This window comes from Cimex lectularius, unplaced genomic scaffold (genome assembly GCF_000648675.2).
Source record: "Cimex lectularius strain Harlan isolate CLEC.00 unplaced genomic scaffold, Clec_2.1 scaffold93, whole genome shotgun sequence".
Taxonomy (NCBI): Eukaryota; Metazoa; Arthropoda; class Insecta; order Hemiptera; family Cimicidae; genus Cimex; species Cimex lectularius.
Window position 1 is genome coordinate 1,196,130 of NW_019392669.1, and position 23,736 is coordinate 1,219,865.

Sequence of the window (23,736 nt, forward strand, 5' to 3'; positions counted from 1 at the left end):
AAATCTGAAAGGAAACCCGTTTTGATAAGGCGAAACCTTCCCCAACGCCTTTTCTGTTCCAACCTTTAAACTATGCTGCCTCGCTAGTCGGAATCTGTAGAAAATGTTTCTAAACGTGAAAAGATTCGGCCTCGTGTGCCCCAGGGTGAATTTCAGTGTCAGCACCCACTTGAAAGCTCACAAGCTCGGTAAAGCAAAGAGGAAATATTCTGAAACTATAAATCTACCGAAGACCAAGTTCCAGCAATGGCAATCTCATGCAAAAAGGGTCGAACTGGACAAATACATTATCGAGGTATATGTCGTGTAATTTGAACGATTTTCGATGGACTGATTGGAAATATTTACATTGATTATTGGCTGATATGAATGGTTTCTGTTTATGTATTCTGTCTGTACTGCCCCAAACTTTAAAAACCAGAAACATCATCGTAAAGTCTGTTTACTGGTTCACTCTGTCCTGACAAAAGTATAAAAATAAATAGTTGAAAAGGCCAAAACAAGCCCTAACATAATGGTTACTAGCATACCACGAAGATCAATGATGTACATAATAACAATAAAGACATGAGGCATAAAAAATGTAATGATGAATGATTAATTTTATGTTCTTATCAGTGCTTTGTCTCAGTTGTTTCACTTTGACCTTGCACATGCAAAAACATGTTCTCACAAAAAATAGTATTTGGCACACACGTAATCAGTGGCGATCAAACTAATAACAAAGTTCATATGTTTAAGAAATTAATTTAATTACAAACATCATATGATAAAGTTTGAGTTTATTGTTAATTTTAATATAAGCTGACTTATGGCTATTGGGCTATTGCCACACCAGTATGATCAGTGACGATCAAAAACAGCATCATATTTCAGAATCCAGCTTTTCTACAATACAGTTTTTGGTTAATTTTATGTTCTTTTTGTCGGATGTTTCATTGCCTTTATCATTGTACGACTACTTGAAGCAAACATGTTAACCTGGCACCTGCAAAAAAACATATTTTCACATAAAATATCATATCGCACACATCCGGATAATCAGAGATGATCAAACTAATAACAAAGTTCACATGTTTAAGAAATTAATTATATGACAAAGAAATTTGATTTTATTGTTAATTAATCTATATAAGTTTAGCATAATTGACCATAATAATTATTTCAATTAAATATTCTTTTTACCTAAAGTCTTGATTGAGATGAAAAAGGTAGTGTCATGAGCAGGATTCGAACCCACTATCTTAGCTGAATACGCCGCTGGTTAGGGAAAACTTTTTTTTTTTTTTTTGTAAGAAATTTTCTTTAAAAATATGTTATTTCAGCCCTCTTCAGTATTGAATATTTTTCTTTACTATTTTTGTGTCAATTCAAGCAATTTTGCGATTAAATGTATGCAAAATTGAAAGGAAAAATCAAATTTTACAATGTAAATTTGATTCATATCAAAAGACTGATTTGATCTTTTGGGTTTGATTTGAATTTTTAAATTTCAGTGGGCTTTTTAAGCAATTTAATATTGATATTTTATTTCCAAAGAGTTTTAATTGCACAAAACATCAACAATTTTTAGTGTAAATATTGGACTAAAATAAAATAAAAATCCTATTTTTTTGAATGACCACTTTAAAGAACATTTCACTTTGACCTGACACCTGCAAAAATATGTTTTCACACAAAATAGCATTCGGCACAGCAGGTTGATCAGTGAAGATCGAACTAATAAAAAAGTTAACTTTTTAAGAAATTAATTTAGTTTTGAACATTATATTTTAATTTTTGGTTCATTTTAATATAAAATAATATATCATGGCATTTGGCACACCAAGATGATCAGTGATGATTAAACAAACAAAGAGCCAAATACTTCAGAATCTAGTTTTTGTACATTGCAAATAGATTCAATTTTAAGTAAAACCAATCAATCAAAAATCATTCGGATTAACACATGCTTGGTAAATCCAGCGCTTTCATAAAATGTCTCCCAATACATAAAACCCTTTCTCCTTGAATAAATGAACCACCATACAAGAGGTGGTAGTCTGAAGGTGCAAGGCCAGGAATGTTGAGGCAAAAGTTCAATTTCATACATTTTGGCTTTCTTCACATGTCAAGAACTATGATGAAAGTAATTTCAGTCAAACAGAAGGGCTCGTTGACACCTTGGGTGTGGTGTTCAAGGTGTCAAACCACTTTATTTAAGGTTATACAGTGTATTATACTATATTTTATGCAAAAATATAAAAAAGTTATAGTCAAATTAAATTACAAGAGCTATGTAGGGATTCGAACTCAGACTGCTAGTATGTCAAATAAGATTTGTGGAGTAAATAGACCAAACAGAAAACACCCTAAGGATTATTTTTTACATATAGATATACCATTATTGGTAATTAGTGTTTTTGTTGCTTAAAAGTGATGTTCTCTGAGTATTACTTTGCATTGTGAATGCTAGAAACAGTAAAAAAAAAAAATTAAATAGAACATATCAGAAATAGGCAGATAAAATATGAGCTGAGTGAGAAAATTACATGTTGCAGCTCAGCATAAAAATATTCTTGATATCATTATGATCTATTTTTAACTGATGAAACAGCAGTTATCATATATTAATATTCCGTGGATAGAGGATAATAAAAATACATATGTTTAAAAGGTTAACATTGTTGGTTTATTTATTTATTTTATTTAATTTATTGTTTTAGCTCGTGAAGTAGTACAATAAATATTTATATACTTACTTGAACTGTATAATTGCATGTATATAATTTTATATTCTTTATATGTTGATTTTTATTTATATTTTATGTCTTTTTGTTTTAGAATTGTGGTTTTATGAGCCTTTACAGATGGCAGAGAGAAAATGTAAAAGGAGAAGAGTTTGTTTTGCACGATGGACCTCCGTACGCTAACGGGATGCCACATATGGGCCATGCCATTAACAAAGCAAGTAACACCTGTCCTGCTAATAGATCTTTCTAATTAAATTTCAAATGTTTATTTTATTTAATTATTATCTGTAGATTTTGAAAGACATAATAAACCGGTCGAAGCTTTTGGCCGGGCATAAAGTACACTTTAAGCCCGGCTGGGATTGTCACGGGCTTCCCATCGAACTGAAAGCCCTCACGGCAAGTAGTTTGGAACAGAATTTGGATCCGCTGGATGTCCGTGCAAAAGGTACTTATCGTAATATAAATATTTCTCTGCGATGTATTATATGTGATGTTTTTAGCGAGAAATTTTGCCAAACAAACGATCGACGACCAAAAAAACGTCTTTCGCTCGTGGGGGGTCATGGCAGATTGGGACAATGATAGTTATCATACTTTCGACCCAAATTACGTCTGCAATCAACTGCAACAGTTCTATAAACTTTATGAAAAGGTTTTTTCTTTTTTAAGCACTATTTTGATCTTATTAAACATGTACAATTAAAAAAAAAAAAATCTACTCTCTAGGGGTATGTTTATAGAGAAGTTAAGCCTGTCTTCTGGTCACCTTCTACCAAGTGAGTAGATTTGTTATTATTTTTTTCTCTTTTTTAATTTTTTTATTTATTAAGGACTGCATTGGCAGAAGCAGAACTCGAATATAACCCAAACCATAAAAGTCGTGCTATAACATTAAGATTTAAGATGAAGAAGTTGCCAGAAACTTTCACCGTTACGGAGGGTGATGTTTACGCTTTGGTATGGACAACAACCCCTTGGACTCTTCCTGCCAACCAGGCCATCGCTTTCCATCCTTATTTCACTTACCTTCTTGTCCAATTCTCTGGCGAAAAAGATTATTATATTGTCGCGCAAGATCAAGCTGATAAACTAAAGGAAAAGGTCAACAAAAATTTTAGTATAATCAGTTCATTTTCAGGTACGAAGTTGGTACTGATTATCTAATAATTTGGAAGAATTATACTTTTTTAAAGTTCATTATAATACAATTTTATTCGAAAAATTTTAATTACTACTGATAATTTAGTATAATTACATTAACTCTTTTCTTTTTTTACAATTTTAGGAATGAATTTGCAGGAAGCTTCTTACACACATCCAATTAGCGGTGAAGAACTTCCCCTACTCCCTGCCAAATATGTCACTTCTGATATCGGCACCGGCCTCGTCCACACAGCGCCCGCTCATGGCCCTGATGACTTTTTATTAGCCCTGGTTCACAAAATGAGCGTGGTGAGTAAAGTTTCAATCAATCAAGACCATTTTTAAAAAAGAGAATTTTTTTTTAGCTTTGTCTAGTGGATGAAAATGGCAAGTATTTACCCGAAGCAGGCCCCGACTTGGAAGGGCTGTTCGTTTTGAAAGAAGGCAACGACACAATTGTTAAAATGTTGAAAAACGACATACTGAATGAAGAATCAATTATACACTCGTATCCTTACGACTGGAGGTCAAAAACCCCTGTCATTTTAAGAGCCAGTAAACAATGGTTTATCGATACTGAAATTCTTAAGCAAAGAGCCATAGTAAATATTCTTTTTTTATTAGGATTTTTTGACAGCTTTATTTCAAAAGTTTTTTTTTTAGGAAGTGTTACAGGATGTTGAGATCGTACCAAAAAATTTAGACGACAGTTTCCAAACGAGACTTGAAAAACGTCCTTATTGGTGTATATCTCGCCAAAGAGCCTGGGGTGTCCCAATACCCGCTTTGTACTCTGTCGGCTTGCCTGTTGTAACAAAGTAACTTCAATTTATAATTTTTCAATTCTTTTGTTAATTCAATTGTTTTTAGAGATTTTGTTGATCATTTATGTGAACTGATCAAAATACACGGGTCTGATTGCTGGTGGTGGATGGACTTGAAAAGCCTGATACCGAACGAACTCAAATCAGAATTGCCCATGGACCAAGTTACAAAAAGCGAAGTAAGTAGCAAACTTTTTGCCGTGTTAAAACATAGCTAATTTTTTTTCCACAAAAAGGACATCATCGATATCTGGCTAGACAGCGGCTTATCATGGTCAGCAGTCTTAGAAGGCAAACAAGCCGATTTGTACGTCGAAGGTATCGACCAGTTCACAGGATGGTTCCAGTCCTCACTCCTCACTTCGGTGGCGTTAAAAGATAGAGCGCCGTACAAGTAAGTTCAGACATTTCCCCTCTATTTTAAGCCATAATAAATTCACAATTTGATCATCCCTGACTTATTGCTGAGAGCAGATTTTCAAACCATGTATGTTTTAATATCACACACGAATCTTTTATTAGGTTAAAAGAGAGGGGTAAGGAAATTTTATTCTAAAAATATTGCTGAAATTCATTAAGCGTAAAATAAGCAGTCGAGGTATTGTGTAAACATGTTTGTAGTATGAGGAATCAGGTATTGGGAAATTTCAAAACTACAGTTACTACACATATACGTGAATGTATTTATAGGCTTGAAGGATTAATTGTATGTGTCTATGGTGGTTTATATAGTACCTGTTGATTCAGTTGTTAATTATTTTATTAATGTGTTACTGTAACAGGTGAGAGAGTCACCAAGTAATATTTTTTAGACTTTTAATTATATGGGTCTACCCTGTATGAGATCGGAGGATGTTGAGGGTTTTTTATTAGGCATCCGCCTTTCCGCCATACTTAAGGCAAACAACAGCTCTAAATTATTTTTTTATTTTTATATTATTATTAATTTTTTTAACACACTTACACTTACACACTTATTACACTAGACCAACTTAGTACAAGTTATACACAGTGATTGTCTTGTATTAAATACTTCTCATCTGGTCTATCATGAGCCTTTTTTCAGCAATGGAGGAAATGCATGCACAAATGTGCATAATGTCCACTATCTGCTATATTCAAACAATGTCCAGTACATCCTGGAGGGTACGCGGCTTTAACCTCGATGCGATCTTGTTCCCCAGCTGGAAGTGTACAGCTCCTTTTACTGCTGTAGTGAAACTTTCTGAATCTCTCTTGGATAGTTTCACCGATGGAAGGTGGCAATTATTGAGGCAGCTGGGAATTATGCGCAAATCACTCTGCGTCTACTGCAATCCTCAGAATTTTGTTCTGTAGTACCTGGATTCTTTTGATTTTGTATGGTGAGGCGGCCCTCCATATTTTGCACCCCATCAAAGGTCTTATGATGGATGTATAAGTCAGGAGAGATATTTCAGGCTTAAGCCTGGATTTCTATTCATTAACGGGTACAACATACTGAGGCGGGTGTATCCTTCTTGCAGTTTGCCATTAATGTGTATGTTATAATTTAGTCTCCTATCCATTTTTATTCCGAGGTACTTGACAGCACTGTCGGGAGGGTTCCAGGGAATGCTAGTCCCTTCGATATTCAATTCGTTTGGGTTGCGGGGTCTTCTCAGACTAAATATTTTTGCTTCGCATTTGCTGGGGTTGATTGTGAGCTTCCAGGTTTTACAGTAGGAGCTGATTTCATGGAGCGCTGACTGGACAGCATTTCGCGCCTTTTGGATGTCTGCATCAGTGGTTTTTTTTTTTTTTGTAAGTAAATACTTGCAATTGTTATTTTTACTTTTTGCTGTTTACTGGATATTTTTAAATAAAAATATAACATATAGCTAAATAAAAGATTAAACTGAATAAAACAATTTCACCAAAAATGTTGAAATGAAAAAAAAAAGTCAATTCACAGAGTATTTTCCTCCCCTGGCATCGATCGGTAATGGCCAGTTATCAGGTTCATCACACTGCAGACCACATTAAGAAATCTCACAACTTACTATTTTCTATTTTTAGATTATCATTAGGAAGATCAGGAATCGCTCGATTATATAGCCGTAACAAAAAAAATTAATAAAAATTCTAGAATAAAATCTGTGAAATATCCTGTTTTCAATGTGTCTTATGTAACTGTCAATTTCACAGTCCTGATAATGATGAGTTTAAAACAAGGGCAAAACATTATACAAAAGTGTGTACATTTTACATTTTCATGAAACTTGTTGATCTATGTTACTTCATCATTTGTGCTCTCAGTTTGTAATTTGGAAAATGTATATATATAGTATATATAGAAACTATATACTATACAGTATATACAATGTATATAAAAATGTATATATAGAAAACTTATATTTTTTAGTATATTTTAATACTAAAATATAAAAAATATTTTAGTATATTTTAATACTAAAATATAAAAAATATTTTAGTACATTTTAATACTAAAATATAAAAAATATTTTAGTATTAATTCAAATGTACGATACAAATAGACCATTATTACCTAGAATTCACTAGTTTTCGTGGTCCGCTTGACCAATTAATATCTTTCACTTAACTAAGGTTTTTAGTTGAGATAAAAAAGTCAGTGTCAAGTTAGTGTCCGAGTAGATCGAAGTCACGATAGCTCAAGTGGTAGAACAGCGGCGTATCTAACCAAAGATCGTGGGTTCAACTCCCGCTCGTCACACTGACTTTTTTATCTCAACTAAAAACCATAATTAATTGAAAGATATTACCTAGAATGATAACATTTGATCAGCATAATTTATACATTTAACTGGAAAAATAGGTTTGAGTATTAAAATAAAAAAGTACATATGGAAAAAAAATATATATGTATACACTCAGTCACAATACATAGGTTCCCATCTTCAAGTCAAATCCCGTTCTTTTTTCTCCTTATTTAAACACAAATAATAATTTAAAATGGACTTTTATTTTAAAAAATACAATGTATCAAAACATACATTTTATTACACTCAGGATCCTTAATTATAAAAGATAACTGTGATCAAATCAATAATGTACTTTTGTACCCAAAGATACAATTGAAATGTGGTATTTTGTAATTGCACAAGTTTTATTTTGAAAGTACTGTTTAAATAAATAAATGGACGGATCTACAATTATATTAAAGATAAACTTCTGGTGATGTGCGATTATCGTTTTCCTTTTCTTAACCTTTTACCTTGCTAGACGTATTGTTATTGGTTTAAAATTTAAACATAAATCTTTGGCAATTTTTTTGATTTATATAAATTTTAAAATAATAAAATGTAATAAGCAATTACAAATTATCTATCAAAGTGAATAGAAGAACAGTTTTTCTACAGTCAAAGTAAATTTTTGTATTAAAGAAACATATCAAGGAATTTATTTAAATTCTTACAACTACATGCTTTGACTTAAATGAAAACTTTATAGTTGAACTTTTTGTAGTTGTTCTTGGTTTTTTTCGTTAATAATTTTCCTCTTAAGGCCTGGGTTCACAGAATACATTCTGTGGCTACAATTTGTAATACATGAATTAAATTCAATGCCCCTGGCTTTAAAAGGTTTGTAATATTGTAACTATTAAAGCTTTTTATACTTGTACAACTAATTTTACATTAATCCAAATAAGCGTAAATTAAATAAATAAATAAATAAAAAAGAAGTCTTAAATATCATCAAATGAGATCAAACGTTTTAAATAAATAATGCGTTACTTTTGGTTTTCTAGATTTAATATTTCAGCTAATAACATTTCTTGAATTTTGATTCGTATGTAGAGTTTCTCTTTGTTCGGAAGTGATTTGAGTTGTGGAAGCACGCTCATGAGGAAGCAGTAGTTGTCGTCTTGAAGGGATCTGAGTTTCCTCTGGAGCAGGTAGTTCATATGCGGTTTGTTAAGTAACGTCAACTCCTCTTCTGAAACATCAGAGTTTCTCTCGTCGTTATAATCGAACTCGAGGCATCCCGTGTCCTCCCTGACCTCGGTGATGCAGAAATCGGCGAGGCCTTGGTAGTCTTCGGCGGCTTCGTCACTTTTCTCCGTCTCTTCGAAATCCTCCTCGCCTTCGTCTTTTGACTCGTCTTCGTCGTCTTTGATTTCACTCATCTTCTCTTTGTCGTAGTATTTCTTCCTGTTGACATCGATGTAGATCTGCTCTTTGACGAAATTCATTTCGTCAAAATATTCCCACTTCTGAGGCAATTGACTTTTCGGCCTCTTGGCTTGTGGTTGGTTCAATTTTCTCAGCTGTACTCGAAATGTGTCTCGCAACCCTCTCCATTTATACCTCGCAGTTTCCACTAAAAACAAAAACTTAAATATATTTTTTCTAGTTGGCATTTTTTTAATATGTAAATACAAATTACCATCTACTCCGACTTCTGAAGCTACCTGAGACCATAGGAACATGGAATATTCCCTGTCCTTATACTGAGGATGCTGACGGTTCCAGATTGGTTCTCTGCATCGGACCGATCTGATCAAATTAGTAATATCCATATTACATTTATCTCATTTTTGTGAAATTTTTATTATTACAGCTGAAAAATTGTGTTTTACATATTATCTAGGAAATTTTTGTTATTTATTTTTTATTTAGATCCACTTATGCTTGAGAGCTTATTTCTTGGCTTCTAATTGATAGAAGTAATAACCTTACTGCCGTACGCGAGAAGGTTATTACTTTTACACGTTGTCTCATGAGACGTCACAAAAAGAAAATTTAGCATAATTCTAGTAACATACAGTAGTAAGAATATTTATAATTTTCAATACACTATGTGAAATAACATTTACAAAAATATTTAAGATTATGGGTGGAGAGACATACAGGGCAATCTGGGATGGTCCACTCTTAATTCATTTGTTTTTAATTACTTACACATTAATAAATCAATTTGTTGATTATAAAACAAACAAAATATTATTGTTTTTAAATATCCTTTTACTAGAAATTTATTTTTTGGTCTTGATTAAGATTGGTTATTCTATGCTCATAGGAAAATAATAATTTGTGTCTTTGTTGGAAACAAACTGACAAAATTTGAAATTTTGTCATTTCCAAACATTTTGGTCTTCCTATCATCCAATCAGACCAAACAGCGATGATAGCCAGACCCAGGACATGTTTGCAAGATGAGAAACAGATGGACAATACAAAAAACATAACAAATTTCCCTATTTGGAACTAAAAGTATACGGTAAATCTTCCGGCAGTGTGATACTACACTTTTCAGCATTTTCTAGTATTTCCTGTGCATGGCGTTAATATTTTGCCAACAAGTATAAGAAACAGGTGGACAACACAAACTACATTTTGGAATCAGTGTAGAATAAAAATCACGGAGGACAATACACTAGATGGAAAGATAAATTAGGAAAATTTGCAGGCAAATATTGGAAATTGAAACCAGAAGGGAAACTAGAAAGAATTGAAATGAAAAATAAACTTTATTCTTGGATTTGAAGTGCCCTTGAAGAATTAATTAATGAATACAACATAATCAAGCCTGATAAAGCTATACAAAGATACATTTAAAAAAAATATATACATATAAAGTCAAAATACTCTACTTTGAAAAATTCAGTTCCAAGTTGTAAAGAATAGAGGAAATCAAAAAGAATGGACATAAAGGTGGAAAGGGATGGGGCAGATATAGTAAGGAAGGAAATTCCTTAGGTAGGAGGCACGGATGAGGAATTAACGAGTGAATTTAGCGGTACTATGTTTAGGTGGATAGAGGTCAGAAACAAGTGGAAATTTGATGGGAGTATACAGATGATCTGAAGGTGTATCATATATGCTACACTTTAATCCCTAACCATTTACTTTTAAAACACATATACACCATCCTTTTAAGCTCGAGTGTCATTGAATTGTACCATTCAACAGTTACACAGAGTGGCAGATAATCAGATATCATCACTTCTCTCAAGCTGAAGGAATGTGACTAGGATGCTTTCCTAGAAGTGAGGGAAGCCTTTGATCTTGCTGTCCTTGTTCTATCAGACCAAAATAATCATAAACGAAAGGCCTCTCCCATCTCTTTCTATTTTATTTTGCCTTTTATTTTAATTTTCCGCTACTTCCTAGTTCATCTAACCAACCGTATTGTTTTCCTTGGTGTGAATGATTGACTCATAGTTGTATTTATTTATTTACCCATCCATGTCCTGCAAGCATGTCCTGTGCATTGACTCGATGAAATACATTGAACCCTTTACACAGGAATACTATAAAATGTGTTGTACTAAAATTGTGTTGAATCATTGCCAGCCAGGTCTAAAAACATGTGAACCTTTAGATCCAAATTGTGGGATTTCTTCCTGTAGCTTGGTCATTTATGATCTGCCTATCATGCTTTTTTGCTTCAGCTCTAGCTCCAATCTGGCCTGGGGACTTCAGTATTATAGATATTTTCAAAATTATGTCAAAAAATTATTAAACAATTAAATTGATAGCTAGTCACATTTTCCTTATACTATTGTTGTTTATTTTTCATTAATTTAATTTTTTAAACAAATTTGTTTTGTGTAATTAACAAATTTTTTATTAGGAACATTTTTGTGCATGGATTCGCCTTGGATGAACAAGGTAAAAAAATGTCAAAGTCTCTCGGGAATGTTATAGACCCCCAGGTTTTGTGTTTCGGCGGGTCGGATATCAAGAAAGAGCCACCGTTTGGTGTCGACGTTGTCAGGTAACTTAGGCAACAGCATTAATTTGTACTAGCAGGCATGTCCTCTTGCTAAAGGAAGTGTTTTCAGATGGTGGGTCGCAGCACATGCCACACAGAATATAAGCATTCGCGTATCCAAATCGGCATTGAATGACAGCGCCGAAGCAGTAAAAAAATTGCGCAACACACTGAAATTCCTGCTCGGCTCTTTGCACGGCTGCTCGACCGAACTAGTCAACGCACCACCAAAAATGGAACTAATTGATCAGTACATGATCAACAGCTTAAAAGAATTTAAATCACAGGTCCATTGAATACAGTTATAATTCTATACTTTATATTTGTGTAATTTTAATTTTGAAATTTTAGATAGATGAATATTATGCTTCTTATCAATTTCATAAAGTATGCTCAAGGATTGTGAATTTTCTCGCAAACGATCTTTCTTCTTTTTACTTACACATTACCAAAGACAGGTGTTATTTTTTTTTAGTCATTGTGTAATTTAAACAACTTACGTTTATAATATATTTGCAGATTGTACTGTGAAGATTTAGGCAGTAATAGTAGGCAAAGTGTGCAGCATGTCATGTACCATATACTGAATACTCTTACGATGTCATTTGCGCCTATTATGCCAATATTAGCTGAAGAAGTATATATGAATCACCCTCACAACCAGGGTAAAAGTTTTAACTTATTTGATCAAAATAGGACATTTTTATTTTTATTTTTATTTTTCTTAGATTATGTTCCATTTTTCTTTCAACAAATCAAAGATGTTAATGCGTATTCATTTAAAATTGAACCAAATGTTGATAAGGTCATGAAAGAGGCTTTTTTAGTCAAGAAAGAATTTTTAAATAAATGCCCTGTGAATCTCACCGAGAATCAGATTGTTTGTGTCATTAAAGCCTGCAAGGACGTTTGGAAACATCTAAAGGTACTTTTCAATTATATTAACCTATCATCAACACAATAAATTAATCTGCGTTTTGTAGAAATTACAAAATGAAGAAAAATCGTCAAACTCAGAACTGGTCAGTTTTCTTCAAGCGTCCAGCGTAGAATTGTACTTGGACAAAGAAGTCGAAAACTTTACGGTCGAAGTTGTTCACACTGATTTATTCTACTGTGAAAGGTGCCGTCGTTACTGTTCCGACACAAAAGACGAACTCTGTCAAAGGTGCGATCAAATCATAGACGCTAGTAGTTGTACATAAAAAAAAATGTATCGAATATAATTGTAAATAAAGTAATTCTTAAAAAAAACACTGTAATCTTTAATTACCTTATTTTAATGATAAATCACCAGCTGTGTTTATTTATTTTCAAAAACAAAAATCCAAATCTTTACACAATGGTCACACTGGAAAGGAATAGACAATCGGAGTTTGACGACGAGCCAGATCTGGACGTAGTGAGGAAAAATCTAGCATCATTGGAACAATGCATTGCCACAGCTCCTGACAGCAGTCCTGGGTACAAAGGTATGTTGTGATAAAACTTAAAGAATTTTTTAGTTTATTATTTATTTTAAACAATATATTTTTTTATTATGATACGACTTTTCTTAAAATTTTTTATTAGGTGGTACTTATTTATCCAATAAAATATTTCCACTAAAGGCTCAAAACACAATTGAAGTACTGCCAAACGATCCATTCGACGATGGCAACAATCTACTACCGACAATTTTCAATTTTACAAACCTATATCTCTTTGTAAGATAACATGAAATATTATTTAAAGAAAAAAAAAAAAGTAACTGTCGTGTTATTTCAGATGTACATAGATGTGAAAAATGTAGGTGTACAGGAAGGCAGGGGTAGGGTCGATGTCAGACCGATAAATGGAGGGCTGAGCGTCGATGTTCAGGAGTTCGATCTGATCAAACGCACCCAGACGACGGAAGCACACGGGCTCAGGAGGGTCATTTACAGGGAGTACACCATCCCGGGCGCGTTCGACTGGCACAAGTTGGTCTTTTCAGTCGGACCTGACAGCACATTGACAATAAGAGTACCGACAACAAATCACTTCAGAAATTATTGATTAATATAAAAATACGTCTTAATAAAAATAAAACAAATTATATATTTTTCTCTTTTCATGAAACGTAACGTTGAGAACCAATCGCTATTATAATTTGAGGAAGAACCTGAAACACATATATTCTTTAGAAATTTAAAAATATGTTGAGTCACATCTACGTCCTTGCTCACTGACGAGGTATTCTTGTGCACTCTCCATCATTGTCTAGAGATCTTCATTTATCTTAAAGCTTTTTACCAGATTCCAAAACTTGGCACTCGTAAGCCAGCCTGTTTTCAGGTCTTTTCTTTTCCTGTCTGTGTAGGCCTACGCACCAAGAGGAGATATTCCACTGTTTATTCTTCCTAAAAATATCTGCACAGTCTTCGGTCCAGTTGTGTACCATCCACATCAAAATGGCCATATTTTGTTTTCTCAGGAATTGATACATTACCATACCCTGTCTATGGTATAGTATGGGAGAAAAGAATACTAGGAAGTGGGGTTTGTACTCCCTAGGCACTGCAGCCTTCTGGCTTATTGTACCTTCCTAGTTCCTTAGTTCAGTCAATAGACTCAATCCTGCTTCTTAGAAGTATCAGGTCATTGACTGTTGCTGTTGGAATTTGATTCCCCTAAGTTTTTTCCGTACATAAGGTTAAACTTCCATTGAGCTGTTGCTTCGCATTCGAAGATGATATGAGTGGCTGTTTCCTCCTCCTCATTAAATAAACTGCAAATGGGATCATCGCTGTATATACCCATGTTGTGTAGATGTTTTCTCAGATACCAGTGACCGGTTAGTAGTCCTACCACTCCTCTGAGTTTGGCTCTCTCCAATTGCAGCAGTGTTTTTGCCAGTCTCGGTGAGGGTTGTTTTATCATAAGTTTACTATGTCTAGCACCGCTAGAGTTTATCCACTTATTTTGGTTTGTTTGGATCCATTCTGTGATGGAGGATTCTACATATGTTTTTATTATCCCAAGAATAGGTTCGGGGTCTATGTATGGTCTTGCAGATCCTCCTCTGGCCAGTCTGTCTGCTTTCTCATTACCCAAAATTCCCCTGTGCCCTGGCACCCAAGATATCAGTTTGTTGTGTTTCCCCAGGTTTTGGAGATTTTGGATGCATTCACTGACTAATTTTTATGTGATTCTTTTACATGCTAATGCTTTAATGGCTGCTTGGCTATCTGATCTTATGAGGATTTTTTGTCAGTGTAACCTCTTTTAAGATTTTTCCAGGGCACAAGCATTGAAGGCATGTATTTCCGCTTGAAAGACCGAAGTGTACTTCCTTAATGAGTTTGATTGCTCATGTTTTGGGCTTGTACAGAAAGCGCCTGATCCGGTTCCTTCGTTTGTTTTGGAGCCATCTGTGTACCATATCATTGTATCTGATGCTCTTCTGTGTTCTTCCTCTCCTTTATAGTCCATTGAGACTATATAGGAAGTTGTGAAGATTGTTTCCGGGATCATATAATCAGTCCCCATTTCTATTAATACCCATTAATTAATTTCTAATAATGGGTGTCTGATTTTGTTGATTATGGTTGAATGCCCAAATTGTTTAGTTCCTTTCCAATTTAATTGTTTCTGGAGCCTAAGTGAGCTTTTCCTAGCCTCTCCTTGTATGAATATTTCCAGTGGAGGTAGGTTTAGCAAAGTTTCTAATGCGTTTGTAGGGGTTGTTCTCATTGCCCCTGTGTTACATAAATTTGCTAGTCTTTGTATGCTGCCTAATGTTTGGGTAGCTACTTTTGTTGAGCTTTGTTCCACCTGATTAGTGATCCATAGGTTCATTCCCTATCTAGCTTTAATGCTGCTTGGGTGCATGAGAGTATATCCATGCACATTTTATTATTTTTTTGAGTATTTCTTTTCGAATGAAGTGAATCTCAGCTTGGAATAATGACGATGTGGGGTCTAGAGGTTTTGGTACATTAAAATCAATCGTTTTAGATCCGTCTACATTTATAACATAAAAAGGCCCTTTTATTTTCAGCGTTTTTAATTATTCTAAACATCTCTTGTTATTTATCTAGGAACATTTTCTTTTAATTATTGGAATTTTTTGTAGCCATCTCATTAATTTTTTATCATTTTCAGGATTTCATTATGAATATGGAGGCCTCCATTTTGCTGCTTTTCAGCATTGATGCTATCAATCTTCAGCAAGTTTTAATGAGGGTGCTTTTAGCTTAAGGTTCTCATGGTGAAAATTTGAAAATGTTAATGGAAGCCTTTTTTTAAACATGTTTTTGAAACAAATGACACTTAATTTAGCCTTTATTTAAATAATTTTGATGCGAGAAAGCATGACGAAGCAAAAGACCAATTAAAAATTCAATAAAACCTGATGATGGCGGTCCTAAAACTCTGATGATGGCGGTCCTAAACACTGAATTTATATCATCTATTCCATTTCTACTTATTGTTATAAAACTAGACCATGTTTTTTTTATTTGACAAATTTATTTAAAAATAAAAAGTGGCTTGATTTTTCATCAAGTTCAAAAGGCCCGCTTATTTTCCCCTTTTGCTGATAAAATTGGGTTACAGAATACGCCGACCGGTTATAATTTGAAGTTTTTTTATACCCAATAAACGCTTAAAATTCGTTTAAATTATGACAAACTGACAATTTAAAATAAAAGATTGACCAACTAGCAAGGGTCGAAAATCGATTTTATTCCCAATATTAAAAACTATGATAAGTGATTGATCGTCTTTGCCCCGGATATGAACATCATCGAAGAATTAATAAAATTGATATTTTTTTATAGCAATTTTTGGTCTGTTATTTACAAGAAACTTTTCACCGAAAGGAAAAACGGTTTAGTGATACTTCACAAAAGTGATAATTTCATTGTTGTGAGCAAAGAGCATGATGTGCTTATCAACAGCAATGACCCGACGGTATCTGTAAGTCATATAAATAAATATTGTTTTCATTTGGTTTTTGATGTTTATTTATGGATGTTTTAATTTTATTTAAGCTTCTTTACGCTATTATTTACTATGATCATTGTCCACTGAGATGGATAAGTGAAAATGGTTGAATTTATATCACTTATAACATAGTAAATAAGGCAAATCAAATTTTAGGCTTCGTACGTAGAACTACAAAAAAATTTTATGGATGCAGAAACTATAATTGTAATGTTTAAAACTATGGTTCTTCCCGTTTTAGAATACAGTTCAGTTGTTTGGTCACACGTGAGAAAATACTAGTAATTCAATAGAAAATGTTCAGAGATAATTTATTCATACTCTCTGGTTTAAAATTTGGATCACGCAGAACTACAACCGCTAAACATAAAAGGACAAAATAATAGCCTGATATTTTCTTACACACTATTAAATAGCATGATCATCTATCCATTATTAAGCAATTTGCTAAATTTCCATGTTTCACAGTGTAACACCAAACAAAAAATATTTACAAAATTTAATTATAATATAAATTATTTAAAATTTAGTCTGATTCCTTGACTCATGGAAACTGTAATTAACTTCCTTTATATTGCGACACTTTTTACCTTTCCATAAGTCCCTTTAAACATTTAAAAAATATATTGATCATGGCAATTGTGTTTGATTTGTTTTTATATTTCTGTGGTTTTCATTAAATTTTTATCATATTTTTTCATCACTTTTTATATATTTTTATACACGTGTATTATAACACAATACATACAATATTTTATTTGCATTTGTTATGCTGAATATGTCCATATTTTTAATTATTGTTATATGTGTGTTAGTATTTACTCATATTTGTTTAGTGGTCATAATTGACTATATTATTATTCCAATTAATTATTCTTTTTATCTAAGATTTTTGGTTGAGATAAAAAAATCCTTAGATAGAATAATTAATTGGAATTATTACTTATGTTTCAATTATTCATTATTAATTATATATAGTTCAATTAATTGTGGTTTTTAGTTGAGATAAAAAAGTCAGTGTCACGAGCGGGATTCGAACCCACGACCTTCGTGCTAGATACGCCACTTGAGCTATTATGACTTTGATCTACTCGGACACTAACTTCCCATCTCAACCCCACCTTGGTCAATATATGGTCAATTATGACCACTAAACAAATATGGTAAATACTAATATACATATAACAATAATTAAAAATATGGACATATTCAACATAACAAATGCAAATAAAATATTGTAAGTATTGTGTTATAATACACTTGTGTATAAAAATATATAAAAAGTGATGAAAAAATATGAAAAAAAAAAATTTAACGAAAACCACTGAAATATAAAAACAAATCAAACACAATCGCCATGATCAATATATATTTTTTAAATGTTTAAAGTGACTTATGGAAAGGTAAAAAGTGTCGCAATATAAAGGAAGTTTATTACTAGTTTCCATGAGTCGAGGAATCTGGCAAAATTATAAATAATTTATATTATAATTAAATTTTGTAAATATTTTTTGTTTGGTGTTACACTGTGAAACATGGAAATTTAGCAAATTGATTAATAGTGGACAGTCGATCATGCTATTTAATAGTTTGTAAGAAAATATCAGGCTATTATTTTGTCCTTTTATGTTTAGCAGTTGTAGTTCTGCGTTAATAAGTCTATGCGGTGATCCAAATTCTAGTAATTTTAAACCAAAGAGTATGAATAAATTATCTCTGAACATTTTCTATTGAATTACTTAGAATTTTCTAAGTATCTACTCTAAGTATTCTAAAATGGGAAGAACCATAGTTTTAGACAATTTCTTCCCATTCCTCTTTCTATATTTATATTTAAGTCTTCTACATACTGTTTCCTGCCTTTGTGATCTCTACCCCCTCCCTCCTCATACAGATCCACTGCTTTTAGTCACTCCTTCCTTAACCTATAAATTCTGGATTTAATTGTTAATTTTTCCCCTTCTTATTTAATTAAGTACGTTTAATTTATTTTAATTTATATTCATTTTGACATAAATTTGTGCCAAAATTTGTACTTTTTTGTTATTCCAGGGATCCCATGCCCCAGAATAAAATTTATTTTTTTCTTATTCATCCTGTAAATAAATTTGAATTTTTAAAAATGGGACTGGATAAGGGCATAATAAACTTCAAGATGGAAGGCTCTATAGTATTAATTGCGTAAAAAAATATATCTTCCTTAGGCCATGCAACAACTTTTTTTTAACTATCCCTCTGCGTGCGAACCGCTTTAATTGACTATATTGACAAGTATGTTGTTTTATCAACTTTTTCAATATTGAAACAATTATTACAATTCGTAAGATCAGTACAACCTGAATAATGAAATTAGACTTTTATATCCCTGTATGTAGTCTTTGAATAGATTTCATATTAAGAGAAAAACAATATTTTGCAAAATCATTGCTTAAAAAAATTTAGGTTGTTTTTTAAAATTGTATATGCTCCTCTACCTCCTTCCACGTTCTTACTGAATATTCAACTGATATATCATAAGCAAAGACAGTCGGGATACCTTTCAGGCCATGGTGAGTCGTAAATCATTAATGTAAAGCAAAAAATAGATTGATCCCAGCACCGACCCTTGAGGTACTCCATGTACATCTTCTATTTTATTGTCTGTGCTGTCTATTCTCACACACTGCCTTCGATTTGTTAAATGTCTGGAACCAATGCGTCGGTGACCAAGCACACTGTCATCTTGTCAGGCTTATGAAATGGTTTTATTGGAGAGACAAATAAATATAACCATTCATTCAACACTATAAGATAATCTGAGCATTTACGGTTGTTGATGATAGCCGCATCCAACATCGTAAGGGTTTTGGATCAAGCTGAAATGAACAAGTCTTATAAAATTAAGACAATAAAATAATAATAATAAAATTTGTTCAAAGTTTTGTACTTATCCTGATGGTCAATTAATTCATCCTTTCTTCCTTACAATATTGCATTATAATTATTATTTAAAAACTGTTCGGTTTGAAGTATTTACTAACGAGTGAACAATTTGCAAGGAAATTCTACTTACAAAATATAGGCAGTTTTATCGCAAGATTTGAGAATAAGGGTTGAAGATCAATGATTAATGAAGAGAATGCTTTCAATTATACTGAAATATATCCCCCCTGTTTTAAATTCACCCATCATTCAATTAAAATTGAAATCGCATTTGCAGGGATCTCTTCACAGGCGGCTCAGCCACGAATTCCCCGGCCTGATAAACCCAAAACTTCAGCACGACTTTTACTTCGTCCACAGGCTCGACTATGTCACAAGCGGTGTGATATGCATCGCTCTGAACAAAAAGGCGTGCAAGGCTGCGACTACAGCTTTCGAGAGGAGGGCCGTCCAGAAGTACTATCTAGCCCTCGTAAGAGGACACGTCAGCCAGGAAATACTGTCCGTCGATATTCCCATAGGTAACGATTTTTGTGCTGTTTTATCATCATGCTTGGCATTTTTTAAGTAAGTGATAAAATAAATGACAACTTGATAAAACACATCTGATGTAAAATAGTTGAACAAGGTACGATCAAATTTTAAAAAAAGTCTGCTTGTATTTTGATTTTATTTGTAAAAATTCAAATTTATTTACAAGAAGAATAAGAAAAAATAAATTTTATTCTGGGGCTTGCGGATCCCTTGAATAACAAAAAAGTACAAATTTTGGCATAATTCGTGTCAAAATGAATATGTAAATAATGATTTAAATGTAACAGTATAAAAATAAATTAAACAATGCTTAATTAAATAAGAAGGGGGAAAAATTAACAAATAAATCCAGAATTTAAAGGAACGGATAAGGAGGGAGCGACTAAAAGCAGTGGATCTGTATGAGGAGGATCACAAGGGCCGGAGCCTGCCAGCCTCCAGAAGCTGATAAAAGCTCCTACAGACTCCAAAAATTGGGTGGGGATGAAACAGGTTCTAGCGTACAGCAATAGCAAATTAAATCAGTCACCCATTCCTAGAAATTGGCATCACACATGAAACATGGCCCGCAAACATCCTATAAAGTTTTAATAGGCCATGAAGGAGAAGAATAATTCAGGAGAAAACCAAATATAATTATAATCCAGATGGTTTTAAAATAACGAAAGTACCAGCCCATCGTCCTGTGCAAGCCCAAAATACGAAGTACACCTCAATATTTTAAGCTGAAATACCTGATAATATAAAAATATTATGAATGTGTGCCATAGAAAATACTAAAAGAGGTTACGCTGACAAAATATCCTCATAAGATCAGAAAGTCAAGTAGCCCTAAAAGCATCAGCACATTTCACATCAAAACGTCATAAAACAGAAAACACAACAACATGACAATACCTTAGGTGCCAGAGCACAAAGGAATTTTGAGTAAGGAACAATCATACAAACTGGCCAGAGGATATGCCAAGACCATATATAGGCCCAGAACCTTTTTCGGATAACAAGACTCTTCCACACTTTTTTCCTACCTGAAATGAATGTATTTATTAGCGTGAGTGTTGAATAGGTACGCTGGTTGTGTTGGAATGTAGAGTACCCATCAGAACCACTAAACTAGGTAACGATTTTTCTGTGAGTGTTTTGTGTCTTGAATGAATGTATTTATTATCGTGAGTGTTGAGTATGTGTGGGTGGGTTTTGGTGGAATATCGAGTTCCTCACAGATCCTCTAAACTAGGTTAGCTTTAGGTTAAGTGTTTTTAGAGTAAAAGGCAGGAGGCACGGGCGAAATATTAATCCAGTAGCTGCTAAGTTTTGAATTTTACATATATATAGTATGATAGGTATCAATATGTATTTTATTAGTGTGAATGAGGTTTGGCATTATCAGCAGAATATCGGGGGGGGGGGAGAACTAGTGCTGGCAAAAGTCCTGGTAACTAGCAGCTAAAAAGATTCCATGCCAGAAGGGTCCCAAAACAAAATTTGATGTTTTGGTAAATAAGCTCAGAAATGTCACACATAGTAACGTCACAACTCAGGAGATCGCGCGACATGGGAATCGTGGAAGTGGGGGTGTGTCCCCCCTTTTTCAACGGGAAAGGAGACTCCGCCGCAATTGGCCAATTAGCGCCAAGGACGTTTTCGGAGAAAGACCTGCTGCGGAGGAGACCCAGTTGAATGCAGGGTAATAAAAATAAAACAAATCAAGGCATCCTTTGAAAATATTTGTTTCTTACAATTGTAATAATTTCATTTCTAACAATATAGAATTACTTTTAGTTTTAACATTTTAATTAAAATCCCTAAATCCGTAATTTTCCGTCTCATAAAAGCGAGACGAGGAGGTCGTACCACCTGGTAGCAGAGCGATCCTCGATCCATCCATTTTTCCTGAAAGAATTTTTTTTAGTTTATCCATTAATCCTAATAATGTATTTTCAATTTTATGTGTTATAAGAAATTATTTTATGTTACTAATAGCTTTTCAAAATAATATTTTCTTAATCTTGCATGAATTTTAACCATCCCTAAACTGCAGACGAGGAAAATCGCCGTTTAAAACAACTCGTTTGTGACAATTTATCTTTGCGGATTTTGGACCCTACAAATACACGTGTGAGGGCTGAAATATTCATTGCTTAAAAATTTTTTTTTTCTTTTCTCAAAGAAAACAAATTTAATTTTATCTTTGATCATGTCTTCAGAAAGCTTGGACAAAATAAGTCTACCTTAACTATAGAAAGTTGTTTTGCCTGTAAAAATTCGTCTCCCCCAGACCAAGCGGCAATATGTCCTATCTGTAAAAATATTTATCAATTTTATTTGTGACAACTTGAAATCTCGCGAAAATTTTATTAAATTGAGTCAGGAAAGGATTCCACGGTTCCCGTGTCGCGCGATCTCCTGAGTCGTGACAGTAAGCTCATAATTAAAGAACACCCAGATTATCTTCGAATGCAAAGCAACTGCTTAATAACATAGGGGGACCAGGACTCCAGAGCTTGGAGAATACAATACCCCTCTTCCTAGATTTCTCCTCATCATCCTCATCAAGGTGGTTTAGTGCTTCTTCAGTTCTTTATCTCTCACATAGGAAATATGTTCTAAAGTAAAATAATTTTCTATAATTAGCTATGTTGTGTTAAAGGAGAGGTTGCCAGTGAGCAATTTGGGAGCCACCGTATGACGACAGTGAATGAAACCTGCTTGAACCCACGTTCGGCCCAAACGAGGATCCTCGTACTCGAGAGGGGCCTGTACGACTCCTACCCAGCGAGTAAAATACTCATGCAGCCGATAACTGGAAGAAGGCATCAGCTGAGGGTTCATTGCGCCTACTTGGGCCACACAATCATCGGCGATTTTACTTACAGCAGACAACGCGACATCAGCCCTATCCGAACATATTTACACGCTCTTAAGTATATTTTTATATAAGGAATATTTATTTTTAGATGTTTATTATCTTTTTTCAGGCTTGTGCTTCCTAACAATGTGGAGTGCCTGGACATCGAGACGCCAGATCCATTCTCAAAATGCAACAAATGGATTTCTATAGAATCTATCAATTCTTTAGGGGCTGAGGCTTTTATGAAATTGAGTGGGATAAGCTGACTTCAATTGGAAATAGTTTAGTTTTAAGATAAGAACAATTGTGTCAAAGTGTATCTCAGATACAAATATATAATTTTTGAATGAATAAAATAATTTTTTACTGGAGTTCACATTAACAGAGGTCATATAAAATCCCAGGGGGCAGGTGTTTTTGAGAAAAGAAAAAAGCCAATTTTTTAAATATTTTAAGTTTGACATCGACGCTGTCTCCCTGTGTCAAACTACTCTAACCTTTGCCCATAATAACTTATTGAGCAACAGTTGTTTTAAAATACAAAAATTAAAAGGATACAATTTTTAAATGAATAAGAGATACTACAAAATTTATATTTTCTAATATCATTTTATTTTCATTTCTATCTCAAAAGATTTAAATAAAAACTGGGTTTACATACAAGTTCAAATAAAACTTAAATTAGGGGGCAGCGCTAATTTTGATAAGTGTTAAAGGAACTGGTTAATAAAATTATATATTAAAAAAAATCATAAAAGATCCTGGAAAATATTTTTGTTTTTTAATATTATAATTAAATCATAAACTGTTAATGCTAAATAAATCACATGCATTATTTTTTTTCAATAATTAAAGATAAAACTTATATTATTTAAATAAAACTGCAAATTGGCATTCAGAGACTAGGGAATTAAACAAGTTTCAATAAGGCGCTTTAATTATAAAAATGGCTGGGGAAGGAAAGAAATCCATAAGTTCAACAATGCCGTAAGCCTTCTATCCAAAAGCAATAAAATACTCTAAATAGATTATAACATAATAA

The 23,736-nt window shown here is 33.2% G+C and overlaps 4 protein-coding genes across 5 annotated transcripts; 3 read left to right on the forward strand and 1 right to left on the reverse strand.

Moving 5' to 3' along the window:
• The first annotated feature begins 15 nt into the window (after nucleotides 1-15).
• LOC106672113 (isoleucine--tRNA ligase, mitochondrial) lies at nucleotides 16-12,673 on the forward strand. Its single transcript, XM_014403281.2, has 17 exons — nucleotides 16-295; nucleotides 2,824-2,946; nucleotides 3,024-3,180; nucleotides 3,236-3,387; nucleotides 3,462-3,511; nucleotides 3,566-3,873; nucleotides 4,021-4,187; nucleotides 4,244-4,480; nucleotides 4,542-4,696; nucleotides 4,749-4,881; nucleotides 4,939-5,096; nucleotides 11,279-11,422; nucleotides 11,490-11,706; nucleotides 11,771-11,877; nucleotides 11,939-12,084; nucleotides 12,148-12,344; nucleotides 12,403-12,673. The coding sequence occupies exons 1-17, from the start codon at nucleotides 104-106 to the stop codon at nucleotides 12,622-12,624; spliced, it is 2,865 nt and encodes a 954-aa protein (XP_014258767.1). The 5' UTR covers nucleotides 16-103; the 3' UTR covers nucleotides 12,625-12,673.
• On the reverse strand, nucleotides 7,545-9,489 carry LOC106672115. Of its 2 annotated transcripts, XM_014403286.2 has the most exons (3): nucleotides 9,261-9,487; nucleotides 9,089-9,198; nucleotides 7,545-9,022 (listed from the first exon to the last, which is right to left on the reverse strand). In XM_014403286.2, the coding sequence occupies exons 2-3, from the start codon at nucleotides 9,129-9,131 to the stop codon at nucleotides 8,433-8,435; spliced, it is 633 nt and encodes a 210-aa protein (XP_014258772.1). In that variant the 5' UTR covers nucleotides 9,132-9,198; nucleotides 9,261-9,487; the 3' UTR covers nucleotides 7,545-8,432. The 2 variants fall into 2 exon arrangements, with proteins under 2 accessions (XP_014258772.1, XP_014258771.1); XM_014403285.2 differs by having other exon boundaries at nucleotides 9,089-9,489.
• A 27-nt stretch (nucleotides 12,674-12,700) lies between the features above and the next one.
• LOC106672116 lies at nucleotides 12,701-13,974 on the forward strand. The gene is made up of 3 exons (XM_014403287.2): nucleotides 12,701-12,891; nucleotides 12,992-13,125; nucleotides 13,187-13,974. Exons 1-3 carry the CDS (start codon nucleotides 12,702-12,704, stop codon nucleotides 13,454-13,456), a joined length of 594 nt encoding a protein of 197 aa, XP_014258773.1. The 5' UTR covers nucleotide 12,701; the 3' UTR covers nucleotides 13,457-13,974.
• A 2,000-nt stretch (nucleotides 13,975-15,974) lies between these two features.
• LOC106672137 (RNA pseudouridylate synthase domain-containing protein 1-like) lies at nucleotides 15,975-23,065 on the forward strand. The gene is made up of 4 exons (XM_014403315.2): nucleotides 15,975-16,360; nucleotides 19,587-19,830; nucleotides 22,494-22,767; nucleotides 22,822-23,065. The coding sequence occupies exons 1-4, from the start codon at nucleotides 16,178-16,180 to the stop codon at nucleotides 22,958-22,960; spliced, it is 840 nt and encodes a 279-aa protein (XP_014258801.1). The 5' UTR covers nucleotides 15,975-16,177; the 3' UTR covers nucleotides 22,961-23,065.
• The last annotated feature ends 671 nt before the right edge of the window (nucleotides 23,066-23,736 follow it).

Bases quoted from the DNA above. Each gene is read 5' to 3' on its own strand.
- LOC106672116 (XM_014403287.2), top strand. From the start codon at position 12,702: ATGATAAATCACCAGCTGTGTTTATTTATTTTCAAAAACAAAAATCCA. The intron at 12,892-12,991 runs GTATGTTGTGAT...ATTTTTTATTAG, and splicing joins CAGCAGTCCTGGGTACAAAG to GTGGTACTTATTTATCCAAT. The intron at 13,126-13,186 runs GTAAGATAACAT...GTGTTATTTCAG, and splicing joins TTACAAACCTATATCTCTTT to ATGTACATAGATGTGAAAAA.
- LOC106672113 (XM_014403281.2), top strand. From the start codon at position 104: ATGTTTCTAAACGTGAAAAGATTCGGCCTCGTGTGCCCCAGGGTGAAT. The intron at 296-2,823 runs GTATATGTCGTG...TTTTTGTTTTAG, and splicing joins TGGACAAATACATTATCGAG to AATTGTGGTTTTATGAGCCT. The intron at 12,085-12,147 runs GTAAAAGTTTTA...TATTTTTCTTAG, and splicing joins GAATCACCCTCACAACCAGG to ATTATGTTCCATTTTTCTTT.
- LOC106672137 (XM_014403315.2), top strand. From the start codon at position 16,178: ATGAACATCATCGAAGAATTAATAAAATTGATATTTTTTTATAGCAAT. The intron at 19,831-22,493 runs GTAACGATTTTT...GTTGTGTTAAAG, and splicing joins GTCCGTCGATATTCCCATAG to GAGAGGTTGCCAGTGAGCAA. The intron at 22,768-22,821 runs GTATATTTTTAT...ATCTTTTTTCAG, and splicing joins ACATATTTACACGCTCTTAA to GCTTGTGCTTCCTAACAATG.
- LOC106672115 (XM_014403285.2), bottom strand. From the start codon at position 9,221: ATGGATATTACTAATTTGATCAGATCGGTCCGATGCAGAGAACCAATC. The intron at 9,023-9,088 runs GTAATTTGTATT...TTTTGTTTTTAG, and splicing joins TTCAGAAGTCGGAGTAGATG to TGGAAACTGCGAGGTATAAA.